Source organism: Aquarana catesbeiana, linkage group LG04 (genome assembly GCF_042186555.1).
Source record: "Aquarana catesbeiana isolate 2022-GZ linkage group LG04, ASM4218655v1, whole genome shotgun sequence".
NCBI classification, from domain to species: domain Eukaryota; kingdom Metazoa; phylum Chordata; class Amphibia; order Anura; family Ranidae; genus Aquarana; species Aquarana catesbeiana.
The window spans coordinates 470425155-470440037 of record NC_133327.1 but is presented as its reverse complement, the minus strand read 5'-3'; the positions used below and the strand labels follow the sequence as shown (position 1 = coordinate 470440037).

The window sequence follows — 14883 nt, the reverse complement described above, 5'->3', positions numbered from 1 at the left end:
AAAAAAAAATTATTTTTGAAAAAAAAAAAATTATTTTTGAAAAAAAAAAAATATTTTTGAAAAAAAAATTCATTTTTGAAAAAAAAAATTACTTTTAGTTTTGATGGGGCAATTCTGATGGGGCAGTTTTGATGGGGACAATTTTGATGGGGCAATTCTAATGGGGCAGTTTTGATGGCAATATGATAGGGGCAGTTTTGATGGTGGCAATATGATGGGGCAGTTTTGATGGTGGTAATATGATGGGGCAATTCTGATAGGGCAGTTTTGATGGTGGCAATATGATGGGGCAGTTTTGATGGGGCAATTCTGATGGTGGCAATATGATGGGACAATTTTGATGGAGCAATTCTGATGGGGCAGTTTTGATGGTGGCAATATGATGGGGCAGTTTTAATGGGGACAATTTTGATGGGGCAGTTTTGATGGGGCAATTCTGATGGGGCAGTTTTGATGGTGGCAATATGATGGGGCAGTTTTAATGGGGACAATTTTGATGGGGCAATTCTGATGGGGCAGTTTTGATGGCAGTATGATGGGGCAGTTTTGATGGCAGTATGATGGGGCAGTTTTGATGGCGGCCATTTTAGCAATTTAGCTATTCAGCATTCCCACGCATTTTCCCCAGGAAATGCATTTTCTAGTTATTTTTCTTCTTATTCCGTACGTTTTTTGGTTCTGCGTAACTTCTGCATACTTTCAGCTATTAAAACCATTCAACTATTAAAATGTTCGTCTCTTTTAGCTGAGGTGTGCTCTTTTTCAACTTTTTTTCTACCATTTATACTTTTTAAAATATTAAGCTTTTTAACACTTTTTTTTAACATTGAAGTCAATGGGAGCATGCTTGAAATCCTTAAATTCTTCTTCCGCTCCCAAAAGTTTCAGCTCCTTCATACTTTCACCTAGAGACACCAAACAAACTTTAAAATGTTCACAAAATATTCAGCTATCTGGCTATATCTTTTCAGTTTGATATCTTTTACAGTTTTTGAGAAAAAGCTTTTTGTTTAGAGGTCATTTCAGGAAATTTTAGCCATTAATCAGAGTGTACTGTGTTTGTTTTGTTGCCATGGTTACCAAAGCTTCTGTTATACACAGGGGGGAGGGGGCTGGAGCATCTCAGCTCTGAATACAGAGCCCGGGGGAGGGGACAGACACACCATGTACTGATTTATAATAGAGGAATATGATGGGGCAGTTTTGATAGGGCAATTCTGATGGGGCAGTTTTGATGGTGGCAATATGATGGGGCAGTTTTGATGGGGCAATTCTGATGGGGCAGTTCTGATGGTGGCAATATGATGGGGCAGTTTTGATGGGGACAATTTTTATGGAGCAGTTTTAAAGGTGGCAATATGATGGGGCAGTTTTGATGGGGGCAGTTTTGATGGTGGCAATATGATGGGGCAGTTTTAATGGGGACAATTTTGATGGGGCAGTTTTGATGGCAGTATGATGGGGCAGTTTTGATGGCGGTCGTTTTAGCAATTTAGCTATTCAGCAATTATTTTTGAAAAAAAAAAAAATATTTTTGAAAAAAAAAATATATTTTTGAAAAAAAAAAAAATATTTTTGAAAAAAAAAATATTTTTGAAAAAAAAAAAATTATTTAAAAAAAAAAAAAAAATTTTTTTGAAAAAAAAAATTATTTTTGAAAAAAAAAAAATTATTTTTGAATAAAAAAAAAATCATTTTTGAAAAAAAAAAAATATTTTTGAAAAAAAAAAAATATTTTTGAAAAAAAAAATTATTTTTGAAAAAAAAAATATATATTTTTGAAAAAAAAAATTCATTTTTGAAAAAAAAAATTACTTTTAGTTTTGATGGGGCAATTCTGATGGGGCAGTTTTGACGGGGACAATTTTGATGGGGCAATTCTAATGGGGCAGTTTTGATGGCAATATGATGGGGGCAGTTTTGATGGTGGCAATATGATGGGGCAGTTTTGATGGGGCAATCCTGATGGTGGCAATATGATGGGACAATTTTGATGGAGCAATTCTGATGGGGCAGTTTTGATTGATTGCCTGAATATTAACCGAAAGGGGGGATTTGTCAGAAATATTGGGGTTAAAAAGAATTAATCCCTAAGGCCTTTATAACATATATTTTTCATATATATATTTTATGAACAACTCCGAGGCCATTTTGTAAAAATACATTTTTCTCCCTCTCTCTAAAGTTGAAACTAAGTTCCCTGTCTTTAAAGAAGACTTTTTTTTGTAAGAGATACTAAGGCCCTTGCATATCGGCTTAGATCGCAAATTAAGGGTCTGGACACTTAGTAAAATAAACAATGTAAGGGCTGGTGTGTATTGAAGGAGACCAAGGTCTCGTATTTCAAGAGAACCATGAGTTGAAACATGTATTTTTTCTCTTTCCTTGACTGAGGGATAGAGAAAAAGACATATTAACAAATTGTGTTTTGAAATGAAACATATTGTATTGTGTATTGCATAAACAATCATATTAGCTATAATGCAAAATATATAAGTTCATTATATTGAAGTAATTATGTGCATGATTAAGTGAATAATTTTACATTACATTTTATTGGTTTATGTATTTTATTAATAATTTTCTTTAATAATATATTCATGATGTATTATTTAGATATTCATAACCCAATAATGCACATATATTATTATGATAAGGGTTACAAATATGTAATCCTATGAAAAGTTTAATGCCTCGTACACACGGTCGGATTTTCTGATGAAAAATGTCCGATCGGAGCGTGTTGTCTGAAATTCCGATCGTGTGTGGGCTCCATCAGACATTTTTCCATCGGATTTTCCAACACACAAAGTTTGAGAGCAGGCTATAAAATTTTCCGACAACAAAATCCGATCGTGTCAATTCCGACCGTGTGTGGCCTGTTCGACGCACAAAGTGCCACGCATGCTCAGAAGAAATTCCGACACGGAACAGCTTGGTCTGGTAAAATTAGCGTTCGCAATGGATACAGCACTTTCGTCACGCTGCAATGTTAAAAATGGTTTAATACAGCGCACTCTCTTCTTCTTTATAATGTGAGAAGAATGAAGTAGTTTTGCTGCTCATATTCACACACACTTCTCACAAACTTTTTTTTTTTATTGGGATTACCTGAATATATTGTTATTTGTCACATCTGACATAAATAATTTTTAAAAATTTTTTTTTATTTAAAGCCATTTTTATTTTAGATTTTATGTTTGTATTTTTTCAAAGGCTGATCTTTGTTTAATGTAATTTTTAGTTTTACTCCAGAATATTTTTGTGTGTGTTTTGTGTGTCAAGTTACCACAACACCATTGATATCTTTTATTATTGAAGCTCAAGGAGATTGTTTGGTGCAGGTGTCCCTTGTTAATTTCACATTGTATATTTGAAATGTACCTGAATCCTCACAAACAAACTGTCCTTTTTGAAGGAAAACACACATAGGCAAGTATAATTCAAACCAAAATTCCTTTATTAAGGGCTCAGAACCAAACAAAGAGGGAGGCAACGCTGGATAAACAGCAGAAATTAGCGAAGCCTTTGACCCCCAGGGCAGACATCAATTCTTGAACATCAAAATTGGTGGCCTGAGGAGTCCATATGTAAGGAAGTGCAGTCTGGTCCAGAAGTCCCAGAGATCCGGAAAGCAGCAGATGACATCTGTGTCCCCAGGCTGTGGTACCACAAGAGGCTGCATCTTTTGCCAGACCAGACTGGATCCAGGGTCATCACTCTCTGGTCTTCCTTCCACGCTTCCTTCCACGCTGTGGCTCTGCTGTTGGAGATGTGGCAGGAGGAGGAGTAGGACCTGGAGGAGGAGGAGGACTAGTAGGACCTGGAGGAGAAGGAGGAGGAGGACCTGCAGGAGGAGGAGGAGGACCATGTGTGAGGTCACAAAGGTGTGTATCAGATGTTATTTGGGCCCTCAACTCCTTATTGAGAGCCTCCAACATTAATGACTCACACATGAGTTGTTGTCCCTCCTCCATCCTCTGCATTTTACAGGCAATGATGGCAGCGAAGTCATCCTCCACGGTGTGTGGTGCTCCCAGGGCCTCTGTAGCCTTCCAAAAGAGGCCTATGGAAGCCTCCTCTAGGGCACTCATCCTCCTGCCACTTTCTCTTTCTAGGTGTAGGGGAGGGACCTGCAGACCAGGCAGCCTGCTCGGCCCGGCCACCTCCTGGCTGAGACTTCCCTGTGTATGAAAAAGGGACATGGTTTTAGTTTTTGCATCATCAATCACAATCATAAATTAGTACTCCAAACTAACATCTAGTTAACATCATTGATTGGACAAGCAGAAATATTTAGAGGAATGCTATACCTGGCTCAAGCTGGGCTCCTCCACATGTTGCTGTCTGGAAGGCCCAGGTTGGGCGTCAGAAGCCTCAGCTGGAGGGGAAGGAAGCGTGGAAGGAAGACTGAAGAGTGATGACCTGGGTTCAGTCTGACCTGCCAGAAAATGCAGCCTGTCATAGTACCACATCCTGGGGACATAGATGTCATCTGCTGCTCTGCATCTCTGCGAATCCTGGACTTTCTGGCGCTCCCTTACATATGTGCTCCTCAGGCCACCAATTAGGATCTTCAAATATGTGATGTCTGCCGTGGGGATCACCTGCTTCACAAATTCCAACAATTGATCCAGCGCTGCCTTCCTCTTTGTTTGGTTCCTATAATGTGGGTGGTTGATCTCCCACAGACAAGGCAGCTCCCTGAACATGTCAATGAATATTGCCATGAAGTCACTATCTTGAAAGATATCCATTTTCACTGCAAGACACAACACAAGACAAACCCTAATGTCAGGCCAAACTCTCCTAATCTTGTTACAATATAGGCCTCAATGTAGAAGCAGTATAGGCACAAGTATGTCTCTTACCTTCGTTCTTACGATCGGCGCCTCCAATGCTCCTTCCTCCGCTCACAGATCGTACATAATACGCACGTGTGGTACGCTTTATACACACTGAGCATGCGTGTAACTCCGCCCGCCCCTGACGTTCTTTCTAGTCTATTCCCCGCCCCTTTTTGTTCTGCACAGTGGGGGAAGAGCACATGGCGGATACACAGCAGGTGCGTGCTAATTACAGGAACGAGGAGGAGGAGGAGGAAAGCCTGGATCCGGACACATTCCGATCCAGAAGGAGAAGATTTAAGGCCACAAATATGTCCTTTGGGGAGATGTTGGAGATGGTCGACATCCTGAAGAAGGCCGACTATGATGGAAAGTATGGGCCTTACCCCAACCCCAATATCAGAAAGGCCAAGATCATTGTGAAAGTGGTCAAAAGTCTGCAGTGGAATTTCGGGGTACGACGATCGAAAGATCAGCTCAGGAAGCGGTGGTCGGACCTGAAATTAAGAGAGCCCGAGCAGTACCGAAAGATCCGGAGAGTGCTGCAAAAAAGTAAGTAGTTGTGCTGTGTTCCTATTCTTTTTGTCTTTATTACGTTCGTGCTGCTCCATATGCTTTTCTTAATTGTTGTACAGTTTAAAATGGCAACTTTAATGTTCATGGGCCCATTATTCGTTCGTATTAAACATTTTTCTTTCGGCCTCTAAAACACCATTGTTTAGGCCATATGCATTTTCTTACATTTTTTAGGGCCTACTTGTATGAAAAATATTTGGTTGTGTAGATGGGTTTGTTACTAGAATGAAATGCAAACTAAATTCTGTGTAAGGAGAGGACACTCAGCAGCTGTTTTCACATCTGGACGCTGGAGCACTAGTGTGGGACACAAGAACACCCTTTTTATTAGGGGGCCCGCACACAGGTGCTCCAGTGTATACTATAGGGGGGTCTCCATCTGTGAAGCTTGTACAAGACAGGTAAAGTAATGAAGCTTGACAAAGGACAATAAAAATGCTACATCTTGGAACTCTGCCCAAATAGACAATTGTACCCCACTTCCAAGCAATGTTTGCTATTTATAGTTCTGCCGTCAAATATCTGTGTGCTAATTATACCATTTTTGTTTTACATAGGAGAGAAAAGACTCGGAGGACACCCCTCATCCAAGGAGACCACAGACCCCCCACCTCTGGAAGAAGGGGAAATACTCCCAACCCAAGCTGAGCAGGAGGAGGAAGAAGATGTGGTGGAAGTTGGCACCACAACAGGCGAGTGTCTGCAACCACAGACTCAGGTAAGAGATAGATGCCGGCAGATTTTTGATACCTGTTTTTGTTTGGTTTCTCTCTTTTTAGGTGATTGTGATGTTGTGGATCGAGATCCTTTCACATCAGAAAGTGCCCAGATCCTGATCGGGGAGATCATGGGGTGTAATTTAGAATTGGAAAACCTCAAGAAAAAAATCAATGATGTTATTTAAAAAAATAATAACATCATTGATGTTTTGGGGCGAATTTAAAACCCCACAAAATCACGTTGTTTTTTTGTTTGCTACAATCTTAAAAATTTTTTAGCAAGGTTTCGAAAAGCCAAATTTGGAGGATGCACACAGTGTGCCAACATGTGCTATCTGCCATCACGGGAGATCAATGGACGCGTTTTGGGGGTGCAACCCCTTCCTCAATAATAAAGTAGCGGTGAGGAAGGGGTTGCTCCCCCAAAACACGTCCCTTGATCCCCCGTGATGGCAGCTAGCACATGTTGACATTCGTAAATTGGTGTGCATCTTCCAAATTTGGCTTTTCAAGGGGTGACTTCACCCCATCTGAACGCAATATCAAACACAGTTCCAAAATACTCATGTCTGATATTGCCTTCAAGTTTTACCATATGTGAACTTTGTAAGTTCAAGTTTTTTGTCTTTCTTGTTGGTTTTACACAGGCCTGTTTTATCGTAAATGGACATTTCTATTTTTGATAATGCCACCCCAAAAATTGTTATACAACAAACATGTTGGTTTGTTTTAAAAACCTTTTCTAAATGTACATGTGATTGTGCAGGTATTAAAAAGTTTGTTAATCAAGAATGTGTGGATTATTGTCTGAACGCTACAACACTTTTGTGGTGATGTAATTGCTGTTTTCTGTGAAAATGGGAGTTATTTCCTAAGGGCAAATCCTCTTTGCACTACAAGTGCAGTTTCAGTGCAGTTTCAAGTGCACTTGTAGTGCAAAGTGTCTACGCCTTTAGTAAATAACACCCAACAGTGCTTTGTATAGAAGGTTACACAATCACACCATTTTCAGGACTCCCCACATTGCTGTCAGGGTCAGCTAAAACAAACACAAGCAGTAAATGTCACCAAAGATTAGCTTTTTTTTTATTTGATAAATGCTTCACAAATTGTCTGGCATATTGATGGCCCCCCTACTCGCAAAGAACTCAAGGTATCTTAACCGAACATCACGGGCACTCAGGGAGGGCAAGCCAGGACGGCCACTTTCAAGCGCCGTCAGGGTTGTATCATGTAGAATTCCGGCCTCAGGCCCAACTGAGCCAGCATAGTTGGCAGAATGTTGGCGTAAAAAGTTATGTAGAACACAGCACGTCAGGATTATATGATTAAGTTTATACTCCGCCATATGGATGGGTGTCAGAAATAGGCAGAACCGGCTGGCCATGATTCCAAATGTGTTCTCCACCACTCTTCTGGCTCTGGCTAGCCGGTAATTAAAAACCCTCTGTTCCGGGGTGAGGGTCCTCATCGGGAATGGCCGCATAAGATGGTCCCCCAGCGCAAATGCTTCATCCGCAACGAAGACGAATAGGAGTCCTTCCACATTGTCCTCTGGAGGTGGCAAGTCCAAGCTGCCATTCTGGAGATGCCTGTAGAACTCCGTCTGGGCGATGACTCCACCATCGGACATTCAGCCATTCTTCCCCACGTCCACATACAAGAAGTCGTAATTATCCGACACCACCGCCAACATCACAATACTATTGAACCCCTTATAGTTGAAATAGTACGACCCCGAGTTGGGTGGTGGGATGATGTGGACGTGTTTCCCATCAATTGCCCCTCCGCAGTTAGGAAAGTCCCACCGCTGGGCAAAGTGGGAGGCCACAGTCTGCCATTCCTGTGGCGTGGAAGGAAACTGTTGAGGAAAACAAAAAAAAATTGTATTTTTGCACATAAACATGGCAAGCAGATTAGACACAAACATTCTTGGCCAACCTCCAGATAGCATTTATTAAGGGGAATTTAACAACACCAAAGTATAAGGTACACCTATCATATTCCCCCTCCCCCCCTCTCATGGGCCATTTCTAACATTATAGGGGGGGGGGAATCTTGGACTGGTAACCCTCTCCACTTCATTGAGAGATGAATGCCTAAATACAGGGTATTACTTGGAACAGCCCCTCCTTAGTTACACTATTGGCAGACCACTGGACAGGTAAGAAGTGTCTGAATACAAAGATATAAATACACACTGTACACATTTGAGGACATTTGGACATTCTGCTATTACCTATCAAGATAATAATAGGATACAAAAACTTTAAACAGTACCATTGGAAAGTATACAGGCAGGCCCTTGCACTACATGCTTTGGGTAATTCATCCATAAATCTGACCAGTAAAGAGGTGGGTATAGTGTGTATGGGTTTGGCAAAGTCAGCAGATAGATGATTGAGGATAGATAGAGAATTGGGATCAGCTGACTTAGCAGTTGGGGGAGGGAGGGTTACTAAAAATTATTTGGGGACACCACAAAAAAAAGCCTCTGGCACTCTGCCTGAATTTAAAGCTAAAATAACATTTCCAAACATTTTAGGGGGTGTTTGGGGTAAAGCACTACTATGGAGCTGACAAAATACATTGTTAAGTGACTACATGAGGTGAATATAGGGCAGGAGAGCATGCTGGGGAGGTTATTGAAGGCAAATATGTATGAAGGACTAAAAAAATAATTACAGAAAAATCCAGCATGCATGAGGACAAAGGGGACATTCACAGCATATTACAATCATGGTAATTAGGGAATGAGGAAAGAAATACAATATATTATCAAACATTCAATACAATAAAATGTGATATTAAAGGAAAAAACCTTACCTTCATATACTCCTTCTGAAGGACCTGGATGATGGCAGAACAGGTCTCTGGGATAATGATACCCAGAGCCTGGGGGGAGATGCCTGTCGAGAACTTCAAGTCCTGCAGACTTCTCCCAGTCGCCAAGTACCGCAGGGTAGCGTTGAGCCTCTGCTCCGGAGTGATGGCTTGCCTCATGCAGGTATCCTGCCTGCTGATATAGGGGGTCAGCAAAGCCAGCAGACGGTGAAATACGGGGTCCGTCATCCTGAGAAAGTTCCTGAAATCATCAGGATTATTTTCATGGATCTCACGGAGCAAAGGCATATGAGAGAACTGGTCACGCTGAAGCAACCAATTCTTGGTCCATGAACTCCTCCCCACCCTGTTCATGGACTGGACTTGTGTCAAGGTCAGGACCCCAACACCAAGCCCCCGCACAGCACGAACTCTACGAGGAGTACGTATACGCAACATAGCTAGAAAACAGTTGGCTGCTCAGAACGAAGTAACAGAATGCACTGAAGAACAGCAAGGCTTGTGAAGAGCGACCTGAAAAACAGTAACGAACGAACAAGAACACAATGACTATAAGTCACGCGGAACTTGCTTGCATGCACTGAAGAGCAGATACAAACCCACAAGCACAAACTGAACCGCAGAAAACGATCTGAAAGCCACGAGTCTGAAAAAGCGCGGATCGTCTCTCACCAAACTTTTACTAACACGAGATTAGTAAAAGGAGCCCAAAGGGTGCCGCGCTTGGTTCTGAACTGGCCTTTTCTAGTCTTGTCGTACGTGGTTGACGTCACCGCGTTGTTGGCGATCGGAAATTCCGACAACTTTGTGCGACCGTGTGTACGCAAAACAAGTTTGAGCCAACATCCGTCGGAAAAAATCCTAGGATTTTGTTGTCGGAATGTCCGAACAAAGTCCGAACGTGTGTACGGGGCATAAGAGTTCTATTATTAGTATATTCATGAATAGTTGTTATGCTTCTAGTTAGAATCATGACTTCATTTTCAAGGAATTTAGAACATGAGTTAATTGTGTGGGGTATATTTTCTCAAACACATATATTTCAATAGGAGCCAGGAAGTCTGAAGAGAATGACAGAATTTAGACAGTTTTTGATAGTTGATGGCTTTCTGCTAAGCCAAAGTCAGAAGGTCATTCAATTATGAAATAAAGTAAAATGTTATACAACACCGCCCCTTTGGCAATGGTGACTAAAGGAAACTACAATTTTTAAGGGTAATCCAGGAAATTATGTGTGTTTTACATCACTCATGACATGAAAGCCATTTCCATACCCATATTCTACGGGGATATAGACGGTTACACATAGCTGGAGGGGAGGTCTGAAAGTATTTTGAGACGGAAAGAATCTTGGAAAATGAGAGGAGATAGACAGAGCGCAGAGATGTAGGAATGTTGGAAAAGTCCTTTGGGACACCTACTTGATGTTTCTCAAAGCAACAGAGTTCTTAAATCTCTGGTTAAGTATTAATATTTTATTTTACTTTTTGGGTAATTGAAGTTGTTTGAGCATATGCTTAACTAAACTAATCAATGTTGGTAATGTCAGTTTTGGGAGTGAGTTGAATTCTAACTGCAGTATGAGTTCTTCTTCCTTTAAAAAAAAAAGAGTGAAATATCTTGTTATATATATATATATATCTCAACAAAACTGACTTTATAGTATTATGATTGGATTACTTATAGTATGTGTTGAACCATAGATTCATTCTAAATTTAAAAATGAGTCTTGGTTAAATTACCAAGTTTGTATATGGTTAACAAAATTGTCCATATACTGTAAAGTAAATTTAAGCTTGAAGGTCTATTTGTTTTGAGAAGAATCACAAGGTTAAAAGTCAACATCTAGCCTGTTTACATAAGTCCACAGAGCCACAGAAAGCTATTTACTAAGTGTTATTAAGTTTAAGTTTACTTAGATATAAAATGTTGAAATATGACATCTTGTAATAAGAGCTTGTGGTAAAAATGTATTATCTCTATTTCCAATATATATTTGATATTTGAAAGTATATATTATCTTTTTGTATTATCACCAATTATATCTGATATTATTGTACACTGAATTTTTAGTTTCGTAAATATATATTTTTAGCATATTGTTGTAATCACTTGTCTTCAAAATAGCACGGATAAATGAGCTTGAATTAATTGGTTGTTTTTGTGGAAAAATGTGAACATCTTATGAACCACAGATATTTGCATAATTCCATAAATATAATACTGTTTTAATATTTCAGTATAAACATTCTGACAGCATGGTGTGCATTTTCTTGTGGGTTGCTGTACATTTGCAAATGCACAGATGTAAACTAATGGTAACGCAAGCATGCCATGCGTTTTCTTGTGGATTGCTGTGCATTTGAAAATGCGCAGATGTGAACGAATGGTAACACAAATGTTGCTGTTTGTTTTCTAAACAGATGACAAACCACAAGTTTTCTCTGCTGGTTGCTGTGCGTATTGTAGCAGGGTAATACCCTACCAGGGTCCAGGTCTAGTAAACAGACAGTTCACTAATGATTCAGCTGTGTTCTGGGCTTTAAGTAATGACCAGACCAAGGCTCTAGGCTCCCAGTTGAGTTACCATTTGTTCACACAGATGCGAACAAATGGTAACACAAGCATGATGCGTGTTGCCACACATGCATTGCTCTGTGTTTTTGAAAGCACAACAAAGTGCATGTTTTCTGTGCTGGTTGCATTTGGAAACATGTTATACATTGTTGTACATTTTTGAAACACAACTCCATTCCTCCCCCAATCACCACCCACATGAAGGCCCAGAAACATCCACAGTAACCCTTAGACCCGTCCACTTCAACTCCCACAGCTGCCACAAGTGACTCCCATAGCTCATCCTGAAACTACAGAGGCTCAAAGGATCATGGAACATGTAGTACCAGGACTGACAATGCAAGTAAATGGGGAAATCAAGGAGAACTTAGAAATTCAGCCAGGAGGAGTGACATCACAGACACAGAAACCTGTTTTAAACAGCTAAAGTAGGTAAGATACAGATAAACTGACACTGGGGTTGTGATTAATTTACATGCACAATGCATCTGTTTTGTGGAGGAAAAGCTGAAGTTCTTCTTTAAGAATGAATTTTTCATATCTTTTTTATGGTTACTTCTGTCTATTCTGTCTACATATTATGCCCCAATAGTAGATATACCCTCACATTAAAAAAACGTTTCAAAAATTTCTGCAAAAATATGGCATGTTGATCAATTTTTGCATGCAGTTATGCTTATATTGTACACTTACTGTTATATCTTGTAAACATGTAAAAGTATCTTTGTAAAAGAAAATGTAAAACTTACCAAGATCACCTTGACGGACATCCGTTCTTGAAGCACCGCCTAATATAAACTCTGGGTCCTTTACAATTTCCTAGAAAAGACAATACAGTGGCATAAATGTGTGTTTTTGTTTTTTGTTTTTTTTACTTAAAGCGGAGTTCCAGCCACAAACTTTTTTTTAACGTTAGCAGCTACAAACACTGTAGCTGCTGACTTTTAATAAGGACACTTACCTGTCCAGGGAGCTTGCGATATCAGCTCCTCTGAGGCCGATCCATCCATCGGATCGGGTGCAGGTGCCTCCATTCTAACTAAGGGAAACCGGGAGTGGAGCTTTGCGTCTTCACTCCCGGTTTCCTACTGCGCATGCGCGGGTCGCGCAGTGCTTTATGAATGGCCAGCTTGTCTTCTGGGGGACACACAGGTCCCAGAAGACAGTGGAGGGGGCTCACCGCACAAGAGGATATGGTGTCCTGCGCCGCGGACCGGCTAGAACGGAAGTACACTTAGTACTTCATTAACCGCTTGCTGCCCGCCATATAGCAGAATGATGGCGGCAAAGTGGTTTCAATATCCTGACTGGGCGCCAGGCGTGCGCATCACGGCGATCGTTGTTGCGGTGTGTCAATCTGACACACCGCAACTCTGATCTAAGTAAAGAGTCTCTGATGGAGACTCTTTACCACGTGATCAGCCGTGTCCAATCACGGCTGATCACAATGTAAATAGGAAGAGCCGGTGATCGGCTTTTCCTCACTCGCGCCTTACAGACGCGAGTAGAGGAGAGCCGATTGGCTGCTCTCCTGACAGGGGGGTCTGTGCTGTTGGTTTATCAGCACAGCCCCCCCCTCGGATCCCGCCCAGGACCACCATCATGCCGCCCAGGACCACCAGGATGGCCATCCACACTGGACCACCAGGTATGCCCCCCTAGACCCCCAGGGAAATACTAATCTGTGCCCAGGCAGCTGCCAATCAATGCCCAGGCAGCTGCCAATCAGTGCCCACTCACAATGCCTACCACTGCCAGTGCCACCAGGGAATCCTATCAGTGCCTCATATCAGTGCCGCGTATCAGTGCCCATCAGTGCCACGTATCAATGCCCATCAGTGCCGCCTATCAGTGCCCAGCAGTGCCGCCTATCAGTACCCATCAGTGCCCAGCAGTGCCGCCTATCAGTGCCACCCATAAGAACCCATCTTTGCAGCCTTTCAGTGCCCATCAGTGTCACTTATCAGTGCCCATCAGTGCCCACCAGTGCCACCCATGAGTGCCCATCAGTGCTGCCTATCAATGCCCATCAGTGCTGCATATCAGTGCCACCCATCATTGCCACCTACCAGTGCCCATCGTCAGTGCCCCTCAGTCCCCGCTCATTGGTGCCACTTCATTGGTGCCCCCTTATCAGTGTCTGTCACTGCCGCCTTATCAGTGCCCATTAGTGAAAGAGAAAACTTACTTATTTACAAAATTTTATAACAGAAACAAAAGCAAAACTTTTATTTTTTTCAAAATTTTTTTTTTTTAATTTGTTTAGCAAAAAATAAAAACCACAGAGGTGATCAAATACCGCCAAAAGAAAGCTCTATTTATGGGAACAAAATGATACAAATTTAGTTTGGGTACAGTGATGGATGACCGCGCAATTTTCATTCAAACTGCAACAGCGCTGAAAGCTGAAAATTGTTCTGGGCAGGAAGGTGTATAAGTGCCCTGTATTGAAGTGGTTAAAGGTGAGTAATGCCGCGTACACATGAGCGGACTTTACGGCAGACTTTGCCCGGCGGATGGGATTTCATCGGACAATTCGATCATGTGTGGGCTCCAGCAGACTTTGTTTGGTCAAAAGTTGGACGGACTTAGGTTTGAAACATGTTTTAAATCTATCCGACGGACTCTTCTTTCTAGCGGACAAACCGGTCGTGTGTGTGCTAGTCCGACAGACTCAAACTGACACATGCTCTGAAGCAATTACAAGACGGAAGCACTTGGTCTGGTAAAACTAGCCTTCGTATTGAAGCTAGCACATTCCTCTTCTGTGATCTTTTAATACAGCGCTTTTTTTTTCTTTATAATGCGAGAGGAATGAAGTTGTTTTGGTGCTTTATATTCACACAGAGTTCTCACAAACTACTTTCTTCATGATTTATCCTCATGCCATGACTAATATAATATTTTTAAAAAGCCAGATCTCCATAAATAAAGTATTAAATTAGATGTTGGACTCATCTTTTTTTTTTTTTTTTATTTAAACACTATCTATTTTCCAATGTGTGCTAAATTATACAAAATGTTTTTTTTTTATTTTATTTTTGTAGTTTCAAGTTACCACAATAACCTTAATATTTTGTGTTGTTTTAATGAACCTTAATGAGGTTGGTGTCCCTTGATAATTATACATAGGGGGGTTTCATTTCCAAAGGCTAATTAATTTTTCACTACAAGTGCAAATTGTACTTGGAATTGCACATAAAGAGCATTTGGAAAAAAAAAAAACCTTTTTCTTGCACATGATTGTATGATAAAATCAGCAGAGCTTCCCTTCATTTCAGCTCTTCCCCTCGGGTTTACAGCGACTGCACTTCCAACAA

At 41.0% G+C, this 14883-nt stretch overlaps 1 protein-coding gene across 3 annotated transcripts in view; it reads right to left on the bottom strand.

Annotated features, from left to right (window-relative positions):
• CAPN9 (calpain 9) overlaps positions 1-14883 on the bottom strand; it is a 1322409-nt gene that overhangs the window by 1194397 nt on the left and 113129 nt on the right. For all 3 annotated transcript variants that reach the window (XM_073627588.1, XM_073627590.1, XM_073627589.1), the window contains exon 2: positions 12313-12382. In XM_073627588.1, coding sequence (XP_073483689.1) covers positions 12313-12382 — 70 coding nt within the window. The remainder of the gene's footprint in view (positions 1-12312; positions 12383-14883) is intronic.